This window comes from Magallana gigas, chromosome 1 (genome assembly GCF_963853765.1).
Source record: "Magallana gigas chromosome 1, xbMagGiga1.1, whole genome shotgun sequence".
In the NCBI taxonomy this organism is placed as follows: Eukaryota; Metazoa; Mollusca; class Bivalvia; order Ostreida; family Ostreidae; genus Magallana; species Magallana gigas.
In genome coordinates this window covers 12,145,210-12,167,668 of record NC_088853.1, presented here as the reverse complement: position 1 = coordinate 12,167,668, position 22,459 = coordinate 12,145,210, and the positions used below count along the sequence as shown (strand labels likewise).

The 22,459-nt window shown below is 31.2% G+C and overlaps 1 protein-coding gene across 2 annotated transcripts in view; it reads left to right on the top strand.

Annotated features, from left to right (window-relative positions):
- The first annotated feature begins 2,228 nt into the window (after positions 1-2,228).
- Positions 2,229-22,459, top strand: part of LOC117688396 (uncharacterized) — a 30,098-nt gene continuing 9,867 nt past the window's right edge. Inside the window, exons 1-3 of one of the 2 annotated variants that reach the window (XM_066083206.1) lie at positions 2,229-2,262; positions 20,819-20,896; positions 21,107-21,149. In XM_066083206.1, the coding sequence (XP_065939278.1) occupies positions 20,860-20,896; positions 21,107-21,149 (80 nt within the window). In that variant the 5' untranslated portion in view covers positions 2,229-2,262; positions 20,819-20,859. Of the gene's footprint in view, positions 2,263-10,682; positions 11,327-20,818; positions 20,897-21,106; positions 21,150-22,459 lie in introns of those variants that run through there. The other variant, XM_066083203.1, reaches the window with a different exon arrangement.

Sequence of the window (22,459 nt, the reverse complement as noted above, 5' to 3'; positions counted from 1 at the left end):
AGGTAGCATTAACGATATTAAAATAGTTTCTGCTGCTACTATACGGGGGACAGTTATGCAACATACTAGAACATAATTTTAAGCAACTTAAAGTTAATTCTTATGTTTTATAATGTAACCATAGCGCTTGTAAGTCATGCGTTCTTTTACAATTCAAATAATGACGCTCTCACAGATAAATGTTTTAAACTCAAAATCTTTCAAAACATAAATATATACTTTAAACCACTATTTAAAAGATCCTTTCTCGAATAGTTAAACCTTGTCTATAATTAAATCAAAAGGTATTTTGATATATCTAAGCATCTGTTAATAAATGCCAAGGATTTTCTTTTCCCAATGACTTTTTACACTAAATAGACCTACTAACCTCTATGTACACGTAATGATGCAAATAATTGCAGAATCGCTCCTCAACGATTGTGTAGAAAATTAATGAAGCTGCATTGAAAATAACAGTCAAATTATCCAAAACAGACCATTTTGAGGCAGTAAATACCTTTCATATTAAAATTTAAATCTATTTTTGAGGGATTCAGCACTTTATTACCAACGTTTTTTACTCGCACCATGTTGACATTCGGAACTTTCATATTAAATGCACTGAGTTAAGAGTTATCTCCCGTATTTCCTTTGATGAACAGAATATATTGCTAATTTCCAATGAAAATATACACGTACATGTATTTGTAGAATCGTTTCTAAGCTTATCCATGCAAATGCGATATTGTAGACACTAATAGAGAGCCCACTGTGATTTAGCGGGAATGTAATGCGCATGCACAATATTGTAAAATAAAAAAAATCTAAAAGATTTTTTTTTTTTTGATTTTGTTAAGGAACTTTCATTAATTTTAAATTAGTGAAGCTTGATTGAGACAAAATAAAAAACAAATTGGCAATCTTCAAGTACCAATGATATTTAAAATACATAAAATAACAGATGGTTGTTTTAAAGCCTCTGGTCTTTAACATAAATGCAACACAAGTTACATATTCAAATCAAATTAAGATTAAATTGATGTTTAATCTCTTTGTTGTGTAATGTATAAAAAAGTGTTGATTTATTGGAAGTCATGTATAATCTCTATGTACCTAGTTAATGAAATAAAATAAATGTAGGTTTGTCCCATTTCACTTTGTGACTTATGACAGAAAACACGTGATTATTACTTACATAATTTTACATTTGTGTTTTTTTTTTCTCGACAAACCAAAAAAGAAACTACCTAATATATCCTACCTCTTTACATTTCAAAAACTCGACAATACTTCGGAATCGTTATCCTCATGCTGCATGACTTAACACTCATTACGTAATTTATACGCAACACATTAGTATAATAAGACGCATTTAAAATCAGATCAATAAAGATAATTGGGTAATAATGTTTTATCTGCAAACCATAATTTGGCAGGAAATTAAGTAAAGTTTAACAAATTGAAGGATTGCATGTTTAAAAAAAGGAAACATTCATAACCAATGCATGCTAAAAACAGCCACTGAAAATATCTCTAAATAATTTGATACATTTATTCTTGTTGATAGATAAAACTAACAATAAAGCAGAATACAAACTAAGAACAATGGTTTAATCGTTGTGTTTCTGTATTTTTTTTAATAAGATTTGTATTGATACGTAAAACGGCAAAGGTGTTTAAAATTAGTAATTAAGTTTAAGACAATCTAAACATGAAGCTCTGCATTGGCCTAAATTATGTGTTTCTGTATTTTTTTTATTTTGAACATTTTAAACATTACCTTTAGCATCGTTGTCTCTTGCCTGTATGCAAATTTAAATTTTAAAATCGAATTTTCCTCATTTTACAAACATTTTTTTTACTACACCATTTTCCAATTACGCCACTTTAATCTTTAGAACAGTCATTTCAAAAAAGCTTCCATCATTACATGAAACCATTGATTGCAATATTACAATGTTCATTTCAAGATTCAATATACTCGTACATGTATAGGTTGATGCTATTAAACAAATGGAAATTTCACCTAAAATAAAAAGTTAAATATAAGCATTTAAAATCACTAAAAGATTATTTCGTCGTCTAATAATAGCATGTATTTAGTCAGGTGGAAACAATGCGCAGCGCTTTGAATGCCTTGCCACATCGGTAGGTGGGTAAAGATCGGATACAAATTGAAATGCAATACCTTTTAAAGCTGCACCTGCTACGATATTTAAAGTGTGGGCATACAAATAAAGATTTCCATTTCAGAACATTACCTCATTGCGACAAGTTCAGGTATGACGTTTTTATTTATTATTTGATCAACAGTGTTGGCTGACTTTTTTTAACCATCAGTCATTTAACAAAACAAAACCTTCCTATGGTGGTTTAAATTCTGATAGAATTTGCTGAAATCCGATAGAAAATCTTAATTTCTTATAGGAAACCTATTTTATAAGACCCTGTAGGATTGTCAAGATTTCCAGTAGGAGAAATATTTTCAATATGAGAATTATTTTTTTCCTATGGGATAATAATTTCAAAGGTTAAAATTTCATCTGCCATGTGAAACACACAAAAAACAAAATATATACTATTAAGACAATGGTATATCATTTATTATATATAGATTTTCCCCGAAATTGTATCCTAAGCGGGTACGAAAATACCATTTTGGCACTTGCGCAGTGTTACTACCACCATGCGCCATTTTTCAGTACGATGTTTTTCTTTGTTCACTATAATTGGCTAAATTTTTAAAATGTTTTAGTATATCTCATGAAATAGAACCTTTCTATAATTTTGTTCAATAATAGTGTTAAAGCAGCTAGTTTTAAAAAAATCAAAAATGTTTTTTTATTATTTTGGTTACTATATATTGAATGACACGAGGTCATTTTAAAGAGCAACAGATCAACGTCTGGTGTTTGTTGGACAAGTAACCAATACACTTAATTTCAAATTTGGGTAGTTCTTAATAGATAAGCTAACCCTTTTCTATGTTTTAGTCTCTCTGTAAGTCCAAAATTGTTCCTTTTTGGATGAGATCTACATATATTGATTTTTTAGTCAAATTCAACCTAACAATTTTTGCCCAGATCGCCTTAAATATACCATTTGAATCTTCTTTCAGTAAACTTATGGTTGTTAACATTTCAAATGTAAAAAAGGTAGCTTTTACAATTTTTCAAATAGTTTCTACTGCTATTCATACAGGAGACAGTTGTTATGCAACATACTGAAACATCATTACTAGCAACTCAAAGTGAATTCCTATGTAATATAATTTTAACATAGCGCTTGTGAATTATCTTTTAAGACAAACCTAACAGTGTTTTAAAAGTCATGTCGATACAATTTGGGAAAATATAACAAATTGATAGTCATGATCCTGTTATATCTTATTAACTAGGGAATAATGTCATTAAGTATCATGAGGTGATAATTTGGTCGGGGCCTGATCAACTCCAATAAGGTTTGAAGAGCGTTATAATAATCTTGATCGCGTCCCAACCGTAGTAATTACCTCATTAAATTAAATTAATGAGGTTAAATTAAATAAAATAATATTAAGTAACGATTCCTGATTACGTATATTTATATAATTTTGAGCAATTGTATGATTCATGATCAACATTTGAATATAAAAGAGCTAGCCCCGCTTGCGCCTAAATTTATCGCAATCTGTATTTATTGGACTGTATAGCACAAAATCGACACCTAGGGTAAACACAGACAAGGACACTGAAAATGTAAATGTTATATCATTATGATCGAAAAATAAGGATTTGACTCTGAGGTTGGTGATTATTAAATGTTTGAGAGAGTTTTTTTTTTCCTCGAAGGATTGCTCTTTCCCCAGCTTAACATAAAACTAGGGAAAAACCCATTATCTAGTATTAGGGTGTACATATACACCCATTAACGCCGGATTTCGCAGAAAACACTAATCCAATATATCAACATATTGCAAAACTCAAACTAATGCTTAGTAACACAAAAGTCCATATATAATTTATAGTTGATATACAATGGATATATTCTTTATGAAAATCGCCAGGTTTGTTGAAACACGTTTACTCTAGCTGTCTTTAATCCAATAGATTTATTTTTATTCTATTCGACCTTTCTTATCTGGATTTTTGGTTTGTGATAACAAGAAAACTTTTGATGATTGCCCGGTAGCTGTGCACCTTAAAAATCAAAACATTTTAAGTTTACAGATTTAATGATCGCCCGGTAGTGTTAACATTACCCCGCCTTTCAAAAATTTCCTTCTGCGTAAAAAGAAAACACTTTGTGCGTGTCTTATCCACGGAAATAGTACTTTGATATAGGGAAATGTTTAGCAATAACATTAAAAACACGTCATTGTATCAAATAACATGTAGAAATGAACAAAGAGTGTCAGTTTTTCGGTGTGAAATAAAATACATGTAGGTTTGTCCATATTTAACACAATGACATATATTTACATCTCCCAAGTGTTATTCCCTCTATTTCTTACGGAAAGTTTTAGTTAATTCATAGCTCTATAGAAACAGCCAGACTGAAATCTACACGCCCCATTTATCGAATAATCGAAATCTACAGCAGTTGAAAATGACAGGAAAATGACAGGACATATATAGACATGTCTTGTTTATCGATTGGTCCAAACCTATAGCGACCTAGGAAAAATCACGGACTGCTCGAAATAACCATGACGGTGTTCGACTCAAAGTCTCATAAGAGACGATTTGGCCGTTTTTCTTAGCTAACTTACTTACGTACATCAACATTAATTTAAAGAATTTTACTTGCTTTTCCTAATCAATTTATCGATTAGCATAAAGAACAATGTTAATATAAACAAAAAAATGCTTTCTTTGATGATTCATTCAGGATATGAAGGTAGTGTCATTGCAGAAAAAAATTACATAACCCGCGTTAGCGGTTTATGTATTTTTTCTGCAATGCCACTACCTTCATATCCTGAATGAATTACCAAAGAAAGCATTTTATAGTTTAAATGACAGTATATCTCATTAAATAGAATCTTTTTATATATTTTTAGTTTAATTTCATTAGGAGCATCTGGTCAATGTCTGGAGTTTGTTGGACAAGTAACAAATACACTTAATTTCAAATTTGGGTAGTACTTAACAGATAAGCTAAACTTTTCCTATATTTCAATTTATCCGAAAATCCAAATTGTTCCTTTTTTGGATTAGATGTACATATTATTATTTGTAGTAAACTTCAACTTAACAATTTTGCCGACATTGCCTTAAACATTCAATTTAAAAATATACTGTGATTGTTATCATTTGAAATGTCAGAAAGGTAGCTTTTACGATATAAAGATAGTTCCTGCTGCTAATTTTACAGGAGACAGTTGTTATGCAACATACTAAAACATCATTACTAGCAATTCAAAGTAAATTTCTATCTTATATGATGTAAACATAGAGCTTTTGAATTATCTTTTAAGACACACTCAACGGTGTCTTAAAAGTCATGTTATTACAATTCAGGGAAAAAATTACAATTTGATATTCATGATCCTGTTATTTTCGAAGGAATAAGAAATAATTTTTTGTTTATCATGATGTGATAATTTTGGTCAGGGCCTGATTAAATCCAAAGAGGTTTGAAGATAGTTATGATAATCTTGATCGCGACCCAACCGTAATTATCACCCCATATTATTTAGATGATGATTACTGATTACTTATATTTAATTTTTAACAATTGTATGATGCGTGATCAATATTTGAATATAAAAGAGCTAACCCGCTTGCGCCTCAATTTATCGCAATCTGTATCTATTGTACTGTACAGCACAAAATCGATACGCAGTGTTAACACAGACGAGGACACTGAAAATATAAATTTTTTATGATCGAAAAACAAGATTTGACTTTGAGGTTAAGTTTATTTATTGTTAAGTATGAGATATATTTTTTACTCGAATAGACTGGCTGTAAATCGGAGGCTTTGTTGGTTTATTGGAAGTCATGTTTTACCATTATATACCTAGCTCGTGATAAAGGATTGCTCTTTCCCCAGCTTAACATAAAGTAACAAAAACCCATTATCTAGTATTAGAGTGTACATATACACCTTTTAAAACCGGATTTCGCCGAAAACGCTGATCCAAGATATCAACATATTGCAAAACTCTCAAACTAATACTTAGTAACACAAAAGTCCATCTATAATTCATAGTTGATATATAATGAATATATTCTTTATGCAAATGGCCACGTTTATTTTTATTTCAATGACGTTTCTTATTTGGAATTTGTTTTTGTGTTAACAGAAAAACTTTTGATGATTGCATGGTAGCAGTGCACCTTTAAAAACAAAACATTATATTTCAAGATTTAATGATCGCCCGGTAGTGTTTACATTACCCTGCCCTTCAACTATTTCCCTCTGCGTTTTTCATTGATTTTTTCCTTCTTTTAGAAATATTTTTCTACTACTTTCAAATTACTTTAATTTTTAAACACTCAGTTCAAAAAGTTTACATCATTTGACGGAACCATTGATTGTTATATAACAATGTTCGTTTCAAGATTCAAAATAGGTGTACATGTATAGGTTGATGCTTTTAAACAAAGGAACATTTCACCTAAAATAAAAAGAGAAATAAAAACATAAAAACACGTAAAGAATATTACATCGTCTACTGATAGCATGTATTCAGTTAGGTGGAAACAATGCACAGCACATCTAATACCTGTCTACGTCGGGTGTATCTAGATGTAGATCGGATAGACCTTGAAATACATTGAAATGCAATACGTGTTTTAGTTTGGCATTGTCAATGTTTAAATAGAAAAAAAAACACATGCTACGAGCTTTAAAATGTGGGCATACAGAAACTATTTGCATACCAGGACATTACTTCATTGAGACAAGTTAAGGTTTTACTACTTTCAAATTACTTTAATCTTTAAACACTCTGTTAGCATGTATTTAGTCAGGAAGAAACAATGCACACTGTTGATACCTGTCTACATTGGGTGTAGTTATGTTCCTCTTGTGAATACAGAAATATGGGAACAAATGCAAAGACACCCATTCACTAAAAAACGAGATTTACCATCATGAATGTTCAAAGTATGGTGACCAAAGCTGTTTTAACAGTATTGATAGAAGCGGATGGGCTATTTTACAAGAGGCCAATAGGCCTTAACTGTCTCCAGAGTACATAGCCCACACAGAAACTTGTCGGGAATTTTTTAAATGTTCGGGTTCGATATTCTGCATAACAGTGCATTGTTTTCACAATTTCCAGAAACCGGTATGGGACGTGTATTGCTTATGCAGTACTCTCAGAATGCTTGTTAAGTTTCATTCTTGTGTAAAAAATTATAATATTGTAATGACGACAACCTCCCTGCCTGAAATCTTTCAAAAAGGACTACAAAACCTATAGTTTTAATTTACTGAAAAACTTAAAGACCATAATTGCGTGCAAGACCCGATATTGAAAAGGTACAAAGCTCTGATAGAAAATAATTATCCCAATAATTGTTAACTTTCACGATAGGTTTTAAGTGTATGTGTGCGACAGGTAGTTTTTGGGATTTCAGCCATCCCAACCTTTTTGTTATATAATGTAGAAGGAGGATTATTTTGATGTGAAGACCGGAATATGAGGTAATTGGTTTTACTTCCTATGTGCTGAAACCCGCCAAATTAATATCTTATGCATGCTTCTTCTCTTTTTAAGGTAAGAAATGGGTTTTATAACCTTAATTCTTGTTCATTGCTATTTTCTAGATTCCCAATATGTTTATATGTAAACATGGGTATCAAAATAATTGTTGTAAACATTTTGTACATTCTAAGGTTAAAAAAAGGAAACATTCACAATCAATGCTTGATAAAAACAGCCACTGAAATATCTTAATTTGATACATTTATTCATGTTGATAGATAAAACTAACAATTAAGCAGAATACAAACTAAGAACAATGGTTTAATCGTTGTGTTTCTGTTTTTTTAAATAAGATTTGTATTGATACGTAAAACGGCAAAGGTGTTTAAAATTAATAACTTAGTTTGATACAATCTAAACATGAAGCTCTGCATTGGCCTAAATTACGTGTTTCTGTATTTTTTTTAAATTTTGAACATTTTGGACATTACCTTTAGCATCGTTGTCTCTTGCCTGTATGCAAATTTAAATTTTAAAATCGAAGTTTTCCTCTTTTTACAAATATTTTTTTACTACACCATTTTCCAATTACGCCACTTTCATCTTTAGAACACTCATTTCAAAAAAGCTTCCATCATTACACGAAACCATTGATTTCAATACAACAATGTTTATATTAAGATTCAATATACCCGTACATGTATAGGTTGATGCTTTTAAACAAACGGAAATTTCACCTAAAATAAACAGTGAAATATAAGCATTTAAAATCACTTAAAGATTTTTTCGTCGTTTAATGATAGCATGTATTCAGTCAGGTCGATATAATGCACATCGCTTTCATAGCTGTCTACATCGGTAGTTGGTTATCGATCGGATAGACATTGAAATGCAATACCTGTTAAAACCGCACCTGCTGCGAGTTTTAAAGTGTGGGCACACAAAAAAAAGATTTTCATTTCAGAACTTTACTTCATTGCGACAAGTTCAGATACGACGTTTTAGATTAATTATTCAATCAACATTGTTGGCTGACTTTTTTAAACCATCAGTCATTAAACAAAACAAAAACTTCCTACGAGAATTTAAATTACGATAGAATTTGTAAAACCCGATATAAAAACTTAATTTCTTATAGGAAACCCATTTTTAGAATATCCTGTAGGATTGTCAAGATTTCGAGTAAGAGAATCATTTTTAATATGAGAATTATTATTTTCCTATGGGATAATAATTTTCAAAGGTTAAAATTTCATCTGCCATATGATACACACTAAAAACAAAATATATACTATTAAGACAATGGTATATCATTTATTATATATAGATTTTTCTCGAAATTGTATCCTAAGCGGGACTGGCATTTTGCCAGACATTTTGGCACTGGTATAATTGTCTGGCACAGTGTTACTACCACAATGCGCCATTTTTTCAGTACAATGTTTTTCTTTGTTCACTATAATTGGCTAAATTTTTAAAATATCTTTAGTATATCTCATGAAATAGAACCTTTCTAATATTTTGTTCAATATTAGTCTGTTTTTAATCAGCTAGTTCCAAAAAAAATCAAAACTGTTTTTTTTTATCATTTGGTTAATAGATATTGAATGACTCGAGCTCATTATTAAGAGCATCTGATCAACGTCTGGTGTTTGTTGGTCAAGAAACCAATACTCTTAGTTTTAAATTTGGGTAGAACTTAACAGATAAGCTACCCTTTCCTATGTTTTAATCTCTCTGTAAATCCAAAATTGTTCCTTTTTTAGATCTACATATATTGATTTTTTTAGTCAAATCCGACCTAACAATTTTGCCCACATCGCCTTAATTATAACATTTGAATCTTCTTGTTAAGATTTTAAATGTTAAAAATGTAGATTTTAAGATATTAAAATAGCTTCTACTGCTAATTATACAGGAGACAATTGTTATGCAACATACTAAAACATCATTACTAGCAACTCATGGTAAATTCCTATGTAATATAATGTTAACATAGCGCTTGTGAATTAACTTTTTAGACCAACCTAACGGTGTTTTAAAGGTCATATCGATACAATTCGGGCAAAATAACAAATTGATATTCATGATCCTGTTATTTGTTATTAACTAGGGAATAATGTCATTCTTTAAGTATCATGAGATGATAATTTTTGTCGGGGCCTGATCAAATCCAATAAAGTTTGAAGAGCGTTATAATAATCTTGATCGCGCGCCAACCGTAGTTAATACCTAATAATATTCAAAAACGATTCCGTGTTACTTATATTTATATAATTTTAAGCAAGTGTACGTTTCATGATCAATATCTGAGTATAAAAGAGCAAAGGCCGCTTGCGCCTCAATTTAACACAATCTAAATCTATTGTACTGTATAGCACAAAATCGATACGCACCCTTAACACAGACGAGAACACTGAAAATATAAATATTATATGATCGAAAAAAAAGATTTGACTCTGAGTTTAAGTTTATTTATTGTTTAAGTATGAGATATATTTTTTTTACTCGAATAGACTGGCCGTTAATCGGAGGCTTTGTCGGTTTATTGGAAGTCATGTTTTATCATTATATATCTAGCTAGTGATAAAGGATTGCTCTTTACCCAGCTTAACATATAATAAAAACCATTATCTAGTATTAGAGTGTACATATACACCCTTTAACACCGGATTTCGCCGAAAACGCTGATCCAAGATATCAACATATTGCAAAACTCACAAACTAATACTTAGGAACACATAAGCCCATCTATAATTCATAGTTGATATAGTATGAATATATTCTTTATGCAAATGGCCAAGTTTATTTTTATTTCAATGACGTTTCTTATCTGGAATTTGTTTTTGTGATAACAGAAAAACTTTTGATGATTGCATGGTAGCAGTGCACCTTTAAAAACAAAACATTATATTTCAAGATTTAATGATTGCCCGGTAGTGTTTACATTACCCTGCCTTTCAATTATTTCTTTATGCGTTTTTCATTGATTTTTTCCTTCTTTTAGAAATATTTTTCTACTACTTTCAAATTACTTTAATCTTTAAACACTCTGATAGCATGTATTTAGTCAGGAAGAAACAATGCACACTGGTGATACCTGTCTACATTGGGTGTAGTTAGGTATAGATCAATAGACATTTAAATGCAAGTCCTGTTTTAAATTAGCATCGTTGTCTCTTGCCTGTATGTAAATTTAAATTTCAAAATCGATTTTTTCCTCATTTCGCAAATTTTTTTTTTACTTCACCATTTTCCAATTACGCCACTTTAATCTTTAGAACACTCATTTCAAAAAAGCTTACATCATTTCACGGAACTATTGATTGTTATATAACAATGTTCATTTCAAGATTCAAAATGAGCGTACATGTATAGGTTGCTGCTTTTAAACAAACAAACATTTCACCTAAAATAAAAAGAGAAATAAAAGCATAAAAAACACGTAAAGAATATTACATCGTCTACTGATAGCATGTATTCAGTCAGGTGGAAACAATGCACAGCACATCTAATACCTGTCTACGTCGGGTGTATCTAGATGTAGATCGGATAGACCTTGAAATACATTGAAATGCAATGCGTGTTTTAGTTTGGCATTGTCAATGTTTAAATAGAAAAAAACCACATGCTACGAGCTTTAAAGGTGTGGGCATACAAACAGTATTTGCATACCAGGACATTACTTCATTAAGACAAGTTAAGGTATGAAGTTTTCTATTCATTATTTAATCAATAATGTTGGCTGATTTTTCTAAAGTCATTAAAGGAATATTCTTATCCATCTATTCGTTAAATAGGGTCCCAGTATAGTATTTTTTAGTTTGTTATTAATGATTTCTGCTATATACACTATTTGCAGATTTATCCCTCAATGCTCTTTTCCAGATATAACTGTACGGTTAACAAACTTAAGACCGATCGAGCTTATGCACTTTATTATAGATTATAATACATTGATATAATTGTATTAGAGATTATAAAATTTAAACATCATTTTTGATTATTTACAAAAGGACATCCTTATTTTAATTGGCTAAATTTCCCATTGTAAATATCAAAATTTGTTGAAGCATACCAACTGTATTTCATCTCATTATTTTATTTTCATTTCGTTCATTTGAGTTTTCTTGTCTGAGATGGACGTTTATTTTACCTTGAAAATTTATACAGATTTGTAATGTACTATAATAGTACAAATTTGACACCCCTTTAAAAGTTACAAATTTAAAACGTCTCCAGTGGTTTCAATTTCAAATATTCAATAGCATATTTCCAATTAATGAATATCTCTTCAATTTAAATATGCTGATATCATCGTTATACACATTTTGCAAAACTTCTACAGAAACAATCGAACACATTTTGTTTATTGTTTACATGTTAAAGAGCTTTGGCTCAATATAGAAGAATGGATACTAAATTAATGAATGTCTCTTTGCTTTGATAAATTGTCCTGTTTACAAAAAGAAACATGTATCTTCAAAATTTACCTATTCTTGCTGTCAAGCAGAATATGTTTGCATCTATTTACAAAAAAGGACAGCTCCACTAATTTTTATCGAATATAAATGTTTTATATTGAAACATATTTAATACTGAAAGACTGTAAAAATAACTAGGACCAATCTCAAGTAAGCAGTTGGTCTTCCGTCCGATTTAAAAAAAAATTAAGATATATCGGTACAATTTCGAAATTAACCCCCCCCCCCCCCCCACACACACACACACACAGACAGGTAATGAGTTAAGGAAATCTGTAATTACGTCATAAATGGACTTAACAGTGATTTTTCCAAACATTTATGTTTACGTATACGTATTTTAAACATATATGCTTTTATAACGTATTACAAAATATCCCTTATTAAAGGGCCATAGATAAAAAAAACACCTTGAAACTCATCTGGTTCGCTTAGTTTCAAGGGCCAGACTCATTTCTTGATATCAAACGTGATGTTTTTTAATTTTAAAGACATTTTTACAACACTCGTTCATTACTGTGTTCATGAGGTATATGAGCGAATACGTTTAAGGAACCGATCCCTTTTCTCTTCATCGGGACTTTTTAACGAAATGTTGATGGTTGCATATTGTTTTGCGTATCATTTTGAGCATCTTTTCTTCTTCACTTCATGTCAAAATAAGATACATTTTTGAGAAAAAGTAATCATAGTTTATTTTAAGGAAGTATGGGACTCACGATTTGAATCTACCGCGCAACTCCGAATGACGTAAACCAATTCGCGGTCGTTAAATCTGTTGGTTCATTTCTAAGGTATTAAACACTAAAATTTATAATGGAAAGGATTTTATTGGGTTTTTTTAAAAATAAATCGTGAATATAAATGATAATAAGAGCAAATTTAACCCTAAATTCTTTTTTACGACATAAATATCGGTTCAGTTTTCGGCAATGCGGAGGAAACGTGGATTTGATTTTGAACGCTGAGAAGACCAATCGCCACATTAAGGTTGCTAAAACTCAGAAAAAGGATGGTCTGGTGCGAACTTGGACGCTCTCTTGGGCAGACCAATCACATATTTTGATATTACAGCTGAAAAATTCTCATCAGAGATGAAGGAAGATGACTCGACGCCAGCAAAAGCGATCTGTCCAGGTTTGACCTACAATTCATTGATAGAGTAAGAGTATTTGGTAATCTCAGCAGGATTAAGTTCGTCGAGACTGAACGTTTTTGATAGACGTTTCTTCAGATTTTCTGTTTCAATGAATCTTGCTGAGACTAGAGGTAAAGTAAAATTGGTATGGACATCATTCAATTTTTCTTATATAAATGCTATGGCGTTGTAATGAACAAGCATTGGTATGTAAGATACCCATGCCTATAAAAGTAGGCATCGTACATACTCGTTAGTAAAGCCCCAAGCACCTGAGATGTAATTTCATAATAGAAAAAATAATAATCATTTATACAAGTTTTTGACAGTATGCCACTATAGTTCAATATACATATCAGAACACAGTAAAATTCTTTATGTCTCTCATTATTAATAGTTAAACTTAATTCTAACATGTATCAGAATTTGTATCATGTCGTCACATGTTTCAGATGATCAGATGTTTCCAGTATTCAATATTCAGCGCATGATTTAAAATGATGTCATACCACACATACGAAATCTCCTGTCGTCTCTATGCATATTCATTAGTCAAATTATGTGGCTTTATACTCTGTCCCGAGTTTTTGCTTCCACTACTTTTCGCTTGATACTTCGATAATCATAAATACCTTTAAGTTCAAACTACATTTATGTTTTGAAACGCCCCCTCTACCGCTTTGGGTTTCAATACACATCCCAAAATAAAAAGTCTTACTGAGATTTTGCATTGCATTAGCCCAGATGATAACGTTGAAAAATTGCGAGGTGTCCATAGTACTTCCGAATGGAGAAAAGATGTAAACATTTTGTTTTGAACATATTTTATTGACTAAACAAAAGGATCAGAAACAAGTTCTAACAACTTACAAGTTCCTCTTTTTGTAAATATTTCCCATTATAAATCTCGGTAAGAAATTTGTTTTCGTTGGTGAAAAATGATATTTTGTCAGTTAAGATATCTTGGATATTTTCCCTTTTATTGACTTCAACAGCATTTTTTTTTTCACAGGTATGTGTATTTTTATTAAAAATAATCAAGAAATGGTGTAAGCAATAACTCGGGACAGACTGTAAGCTACAAATAGAAACTGCAAATGATGATGACTTTGATTTTGTATCAGTAATTTCTGATGCTATATATGAGTGAGGATAAAAATGATTTAGTTTAGATAGAAATTGTAAACTGACAGCCATTATGTGGGGCGTTAAGAGTTAGACTATTGGAAACCCATGACGTCAGGAGATGTATTTTAAAATAGAAAGACAGATTGAACACTTTATGTAATGATATACACTATGGTATAAACATGAACTCATAATTGACATATTGACAGCAAAATAAATTTCAAATAGGTGTGAGATATATGTCAAGTACAATGTTAACCTCAGATGGTGTCTTTTTTTTCGTTAAAACAGTGTCTGGAGTTCTTGTGTGACTTGCAGTCTTTCACAATAATGCTCCCTCAAAAATTACTTTTCACAGCCCCATGCCCTTCTCCATGTTGAAATATTTGCATTTATTTGAACAACTAATTTAAAAGTAAAGACTTTAGAAGTCATTTTCTAATATTAACTATCCCTTTCCTAGTAAATATTATAATTATGTTTGTTAAATCTGAGTTAACCTAAAAGTCTGTTTATGCCTGTATAATATCAAGTAAATATGCATATATTTTTTTTACTGATCAACTTTGCAACCAACTGGTGTTCCATTTAATATTCTCTCATGGTGCCAAAATTCCTGATTATGTAACTTAATATTACAGATGTTGACCATGAAGAAATTGTCAAAATGTCTGATTGTGGTTGGAGACAGTGGAGGAGTTTGGTGGAATTAGGGATGTAAGCAGATACGCATTTAAGAGTGCTCGATGGTCGTGGCCATTTTTAGACTGTATTGATCTCCTAATGAAGAAGAGCTATATATAGAAATATGCTGGTTGGCCGAATCGATAGAGAGAGTGAAGTCATGGCGGTTTATCAGGTATTTGATAAATTACTAGTACATAAATACTGGGTAATTTCGTTTGATACAGTGTATCACTGTTATTGGTTTAATTTTCATGGATTTCAAGGGTATACTCTTTCATATCAACAAATTAAAACCCCCATACAGTAAGGTAAAAGTTAATGTATTATTCCATATATATTTTGACTGAATACTTAGTCCCAGAGATTATCACTGTGCAATTTATTTTTTGTCATTTATTTTATTCTTTTTAATCCTCTAAGCATGATTGTGTCAATTGAAAGTATTTCATTTATTTAAAAAGTTTGTTTATTATATCAGTTAATTCTAAATTATATAATTTTGAATGCCATGGAAATCGAACTACATGTATTTGAATAAACATCAAATTGTCCCAGCCCTAGCCTTTGTGAACTATAAATTGTACATCCTAAGAAATCCTTGTGTTTGAATGTCACAACAGTTTTTAGATATTGTTCTATGTATAAGTATTTAAGTTGATGCTATTTTTCATCTTTCAGGTCATTCATCTATGATCGGGACATTTTCTGGAAAAATAGAAAACTTTTCAACAAGATCGAAATCCTGTCGCACATGTACTTTGTCTCTCAATTCCAAATCAACACCTCCTCCACATGATTGCAGTATCAACTGGAACGGAAATTTCTATGAAGGCCATGGAGAGTGATATGATAGAAGAGATGGTCAAGGATGTGAATGATGGGTCTGTTTGCATAAAGACAATAGTTGGTGATGAAGATAGCACAATGATTTCCAAAATTCGGACAAACATTGACACAAATATTTGTAAAACATTGGATGCTAATCATGTGAAGGAAATCTTAAGGTACCATCTATAGTTTGTGAAAAAATAACACACAACCTTAACTTTCAAAGTCATACAGTATCTCAAAAATGTTTATACTACATATTTGCCCAAATAAAAGCAGATGTTGCAAGGATAAGCCAAGGATGTGCTCTTGTCCGCTTCAATACTTATGTTAGGTATATAATAAAATTGTTGATAGCGTTCGTTCTGGAGCGGTAATCGTCAGCTTCATTATTTATGCTAGATTGGTAATACATGTAATAATGTTGAGAGGGCTTTTGATTTGGATTTTTGTATAAGTTTGTTGATTTATTACAGTGTCCATATACATGTGAGGAGTTAAATGTCCAGTATAAACTTGATTTATACCGTAGTATAAAAAAAAATTCATACCATAATATATGGTTGTTACAGTAATGAATGTTGTTCTGCCAAATGGCTTAAAATTATATTTGGCATTTGTACTGTGCATTTTGTACATGATGTAATGCTGATTTCAATCCTTTTTAACGTTTCAGAGTTAAAAAAAATAATGATGAGATACATGTAGCAAATCATAAATTAAATATTTATTTGTTTATACCTACTAGAATTATTTTGTTCCTACCTGGTATATTGTTATAAGGTGCAAATGGTTTAAAAATTATCTTAACAGAGGAATTTCAAGTTAAGCAGAGGAAAGTTGGGATTTAAATGAATAATTTTGTACTTTTTTGGTGAATTTTATAAAGTACTAGCATTTTAGTAAAGATATTATTAATTGACTCAATGTTTATTGAACAAAAAGTTGGTATTGATCATCTTATCTACACTAGAATAGTGATCAAGTGAAAATGGCGCGAAATTGTAAAAACAGACCAGAGTAAATTCAGACTGCAATATCTTTTTATTTAAGTCATTGACATATGAGTTTCTCCTTTTCCAGTGAAAGCATAACATTTCTATATTCGTTTAAGTTCAAAAATAAAACTTCTAATTATATCTAAACAGATTGTTTGACCATTTTGCATTAAAGGTCAACACAAAAAGCAACAAATTTGAACCATGCAGAGGAAATTTGGTCGCACATTGTATGATACTGAGGAGGCTTTCAGAATTTTTTTTTGATTAATTGTTTTTCTGTCAATGTATTATAAATAGCATATAAGAAAAATGAAATAAAATGATTATAAACTATGTAGCATTGCTTCACTTCTGTTGCAAGTGGTGTATTTTGATGAACGGAAGTATTTTCAACAAGGGTATGTTTGGATACCGTTACCATGGAAACAAACATATTAACCTATCAAAAAATTGTTATATTCTGTTAGAAAAAATGCAATGCTATTTGTTGAACCAATTTTTAAAATTTTTTAATTACTTTGGTGTCAGTCCCATACTCCCTTAAAGACATTCTTTACAACACTCGTTCGTTACTGTGTTCTTGAGGTATATGAGCAAACACGTTTTAGGAACCGATCCCTTTTCTCTTCATCGGGACCTTTTAACGAAATGTTGATGGTTGCATATTGTTTCGCGTATCATTTTGAACATCTTTTCTTCTTTACTGCATGTCAAAATAAGATACCTTTTTGAAAAAAAAGTAATCATAGTTTATGACTTCTGACTCCTTTAAACCCATAAAAACTGCGATCGCGAACGCCCGTTCCCCCCCCCCCTTCATTTTACACCTGCACGTTAACTAAAAATCGGCCTAGTCATTTTTGAAAAATTGCGTGCATAAAATTTGTAGGAAAACAAGAGACCCAATGGGCCACATTGCTCACCTTAGCAACACTTGCTTTATATGGGCGTTCAAAGGATATATTGCCATGTGGCCCCTCACTAGATTAACCAAAAATGAGTATCCGAATTTTCACTTATTTTTGCATATACTTAATCTTTGACATATTTACCTTCATGAAATACCATTTTTACCTAAAATAAGATCATATGCAATATAAATAACTAAATTTTCAGTTGGTGTTCACGGTTAACTTCATGTTCCCTTTATTTTAGCCCCCCCCCCCCCCCCATCACTTTATAAAACAATTAAAATACATGAGAGCATAAAGGTACATTTTTTCCCTCCAATACTTGCTACTTATTGTATTTTAAAGAATTCTATATGTGAAAGAAGAAAAGCGTACCTCAATGCACCAGAACAAATGCGCTCAATTCCTTAAATAAAAAACATTGAAAAAGTTTTTTTGGCCTTCTCCATTATAGACGATTGTCATTTACCAGGCATGAATTCATTTCGTATGACCTTATCATCTTTACTCCCTTGATTGAAGGAATAAACTGAACTGAAAATGTTGTCACATATACATGTTAAAGAGCTATGATTCAAATTAATGTGTTGGCAGGCATGTCGCTCTATTGTTCAAATGCCCATCCATTATTTTCATCTTTATTTAAAAACAACAAATGTGTACAAACACAGATGATTTTCCATTGCAATAATTTTTTAAGAACACCGTTAATGCTTTTATCCTCATAATAATAATGTGTCAGGCCTATGGGAACTGTTTAAAAGGCATTGTTTTCATTTACTTGTGTTCGAAAAACTATCAAAAAATTGTGTAGATTTTATGCAATTCATCGTTAGAGAAGGGGCACCAGAAAGTAATTACGGCATATCATCCTATTAGCAAGACATTCCTATTGATCAACCAAAATTCCAGTGTCAATCGTTGAATCATAAGCAAGATACATAGCTTAGTTTGAGTCATGTTTTTGTTCCCATGAGTTTTTTACATTCAACTTTTAAACTTGGTATTTCCTATTCAGCATAGCTGCATTTAAAATAATACAAACGAAAGGATGACCTCAGCTTTGTGTACAAACATATAGTAGCATTGTGCGCAAAACTCTGTATCTTGCTTATAGCTCGAAGCTTGACTCTCAGGTTAGTAAAATTAAAGGAATTTGTAAAAAATTAGAACAAGAGAAAACTGCACTTTAACAAAGAGAAAACTCGATTTATTTTCATCTATATATATATATATATATATATATATATATATATATATATATATATATATATATATATATATATATATAATTTAGTTATATATTTCTAGCAGCGAGAATAATCTCCGTTTAGATTGAAATTGCTGAACATCTTAATAGAACATGTTGCATTAATCAACTCTTACGTAGAGATAATACCGAATTACACGCACCGCCATAATTTGACCCCCCCCCCCATAGTGGCCTCACCCTATCCCATGAAATCATGGTTTTAAAAAACTAGAATGAATCAACACTACCTAACGATGCTTCCACACAAGTTACAGCTTTTCTGGCCAATAGGTTTTTAAGAAACGTTTTTTAAAAAGATTTTTCTCTATTTATTCCTATGTAAAATTCAACCCGCCCATTGTGGCAGCACCCTACCACCGGGATCATGTTTGAACAAATGTCAATCTAAGCTACCTGAGGATGCTTTCAGAGAAGGTTACAGCTTTTCTGACCTACTGGTTTTTGTTAAAAAGATTTTTCTCTATGTATTCCTATGTGAATATTTTGACCGCCCCCCCCGCCCCCCCCCCCCAATGTGGCCCAACTTTACCCCCGGGGATCGTGATTTGGAAAAAAATTGAATCTACACTACCTGAAGATGCTTCCACAGTTCCAGATTTTTTGGCTAAATGGTTTTTGAAAAGAAGATTCTCTATACATTTGTATCTAAACATTTGGTCCCCAATTGGGGCCCCACTGTACCCCCGGGGATCATGGTTTGGACAAGCTTGAATCTACACTACTTTAGGATGCTTCCGCACAAGTTACAGCTTTTTTGGCCGATTGATTTTTGAGAAGAATATTTTTAAAGATATTTCTCTGTATATCTCACCTCAGGTGAGCTAACAATTGTGTATGTCTCTGCTACATGTACACGTACTTAGTATTTCCATCAGCAAAATTAATCTCCGTTTAGACTGAATAGACAAGAAAATACTTACAACTAGCCTAAAACTCATTACAGTAATCAGCTATTACGCAAAAACCATACCGTATTACTACTAGAATTTGTATTTCAGTTGTTAAAGTACCGAACCTGTTAATGTTTCTTATTTTCCGCAAGTAACGGTCAGCTGTCTTACTTCCCGATGTCTATTTTTGATTGGAACGTAAAAATTACAAAATGCAGGCGATAGTTCCCCTAAGTTACAAACCGTAATTAATGAAAACGACTTTTATTTCTGCAATTTATATTCGCCCTCCCATTAGGATGCTTTGTGCCTTTGGTTGGAATTGGATAAGCGGTTTTAGAGAAGAAGTTCAAAATGTAAAAAGTATACAGACGGACAGACGGATGACGGACAAAATGTGATCAGAATACCTTACTTGAGCTTTCAGCTCAGGTGAGCAAAAAAGAGTAATAGGGAAAAAGAAAGAAACAAAACGAAACTAAACAATAATGTTTCCCGTTAGGCACAATTCCAGACCACTTTAACGAATATGAAAGACACCAGGAAGATATCTGTAATAAATTATTAATAACATCGAAAGAAAATATTTAAATCGATAGAGATTATCCTCTTTTTATTTAATTTCGTAATCGTTTCGGTGTATAACAAACGTCTGCGATTGGATAACCTTTTACTTGTTTATGCGTTTTATCCAGAACTGCACAATGTTCACTAAAATATATATAAACAAATCAGTTTGTCCCATTTAATACAATTGACTCGTACAGAAAGAGTGTTGATGGCAATATTATAATTTTGTTTGTCTTTTCCTAGACAACCAGGACAAAACTACCTATTCTGTTATACCTTTTTTGCAGAAAAATTGAGATGACAGCCCTATATTAACTAGAAAAATATCATGGCAAAGGTTTCGACGAGACTGTTGTCCGACTTTGGTAAGGATACATACAAAGTAAATCGATCTTTGAATTTTGTCAGATTGGACTAAATGATATGTAAAATAACGTGTTTACTATTTTTTTTTACTTTTCGTGAAGATTTTTAATTAGCATAGGATTAAATACGGAAACTTTTTACTTTATTATTTGCCATTTGCTTTAACGTTTAAATACACACTTAAATCAATATCTTATCTTCACAAATAGAAAGCCCCGAAGTGCCACGAAAAATTCCAAGAAGAAGTAAAAGGTGAGAACATACGTTTACATGTAGTAGATAGAAAGATATATATTGTTTTTTTTCGTATGAAACGATATATCGTTGCAAATGACACAAAAGACAAGATCGTCACAATAAGCATGGATGTAAATTTTGTCATTTTTAGGGTATAATTAATGTAATCGTGAACCAAAAAATAGAATATTTTTATTTGTGAAAACTGAATCTGTCCTCTTCACTGATTTAAAAACTCAATATTCCTAATTTTCTTAGTCCACAGTCTCTATCATTATTAGTCATTATCATGCTTTTTTAATGGTTTTTGTATCGTAGGGTACAAATATTGTCAAGGGCATTTGATAGTAACATATAATAGATATTCCCCACGGGGATACTCTAATTACTAAAATCCAACAAGAACTGCCGATTACCTATGCTATTTCAGGAATCAATATCGCACCGCTTATTATTTTTCGAAATAATTGATCAATTACGTATACATTGATTTAACTTCTTATCTTTTTAAGAACAGATGAGTATCTATTTCTTTCCCTTTGTCGTACGTCGTAGTGCAACAAGCTTATTGTTAAAATGCAGTGTTTATTTGCAGAAACAATATTGCCCAATTTGGATTGATCGATAAATCATTGCAATGTCAAAAAAGCACAGACCGTCACAATTTGAATGATTCTAAAGATTTGTTTTGTTTTTGTTTTTTTATTTGCTGAAATCGCGTAAGTAACACATATATATATATATATATATATATATATATATATATATATATATATATATATATATATATATATATATATATATAAACTGACCTAATTTTTTTTCTGCAATTTGTCTGTATTGACTCTTAAAATTATCATCAATGTCTTTCTTAGCTGTCTTCATCCGTCGTGGTGCACCGTGCTTATCGTTCAAATGCAGTGTTTAATTGCATAAATTTTATTGCCTAATTCGATAAATTGTTGTGACAAAAACAAAGATCGTCACAATTCGCATTGAGATAGGTAAAGTTAGCTACTAGTAACTGGCTACTAGAAGTAAGAAAAGCTATCTACTAGTAACTGGCTACGAGAAGTAAGAAAAGCTAGCTACTAGTAACTGGCTACGAGATGAAAGAAAGTTGGCTACTAGTTACTGTCCAAGTGAGAAAACATACCTAGGATTTCTATTTGTGTTCTTTAGATGTACAATGCACTTTATCATTATTTACCTATATTCCTCTCATACTCTCATCGATAATTGGTGCGTTTCGTTTAAATTATCTCTATTTTACACAATATTGTCCAGTTGACTCAAGTAGCTGTGCTTATAGATTGAAAATATCA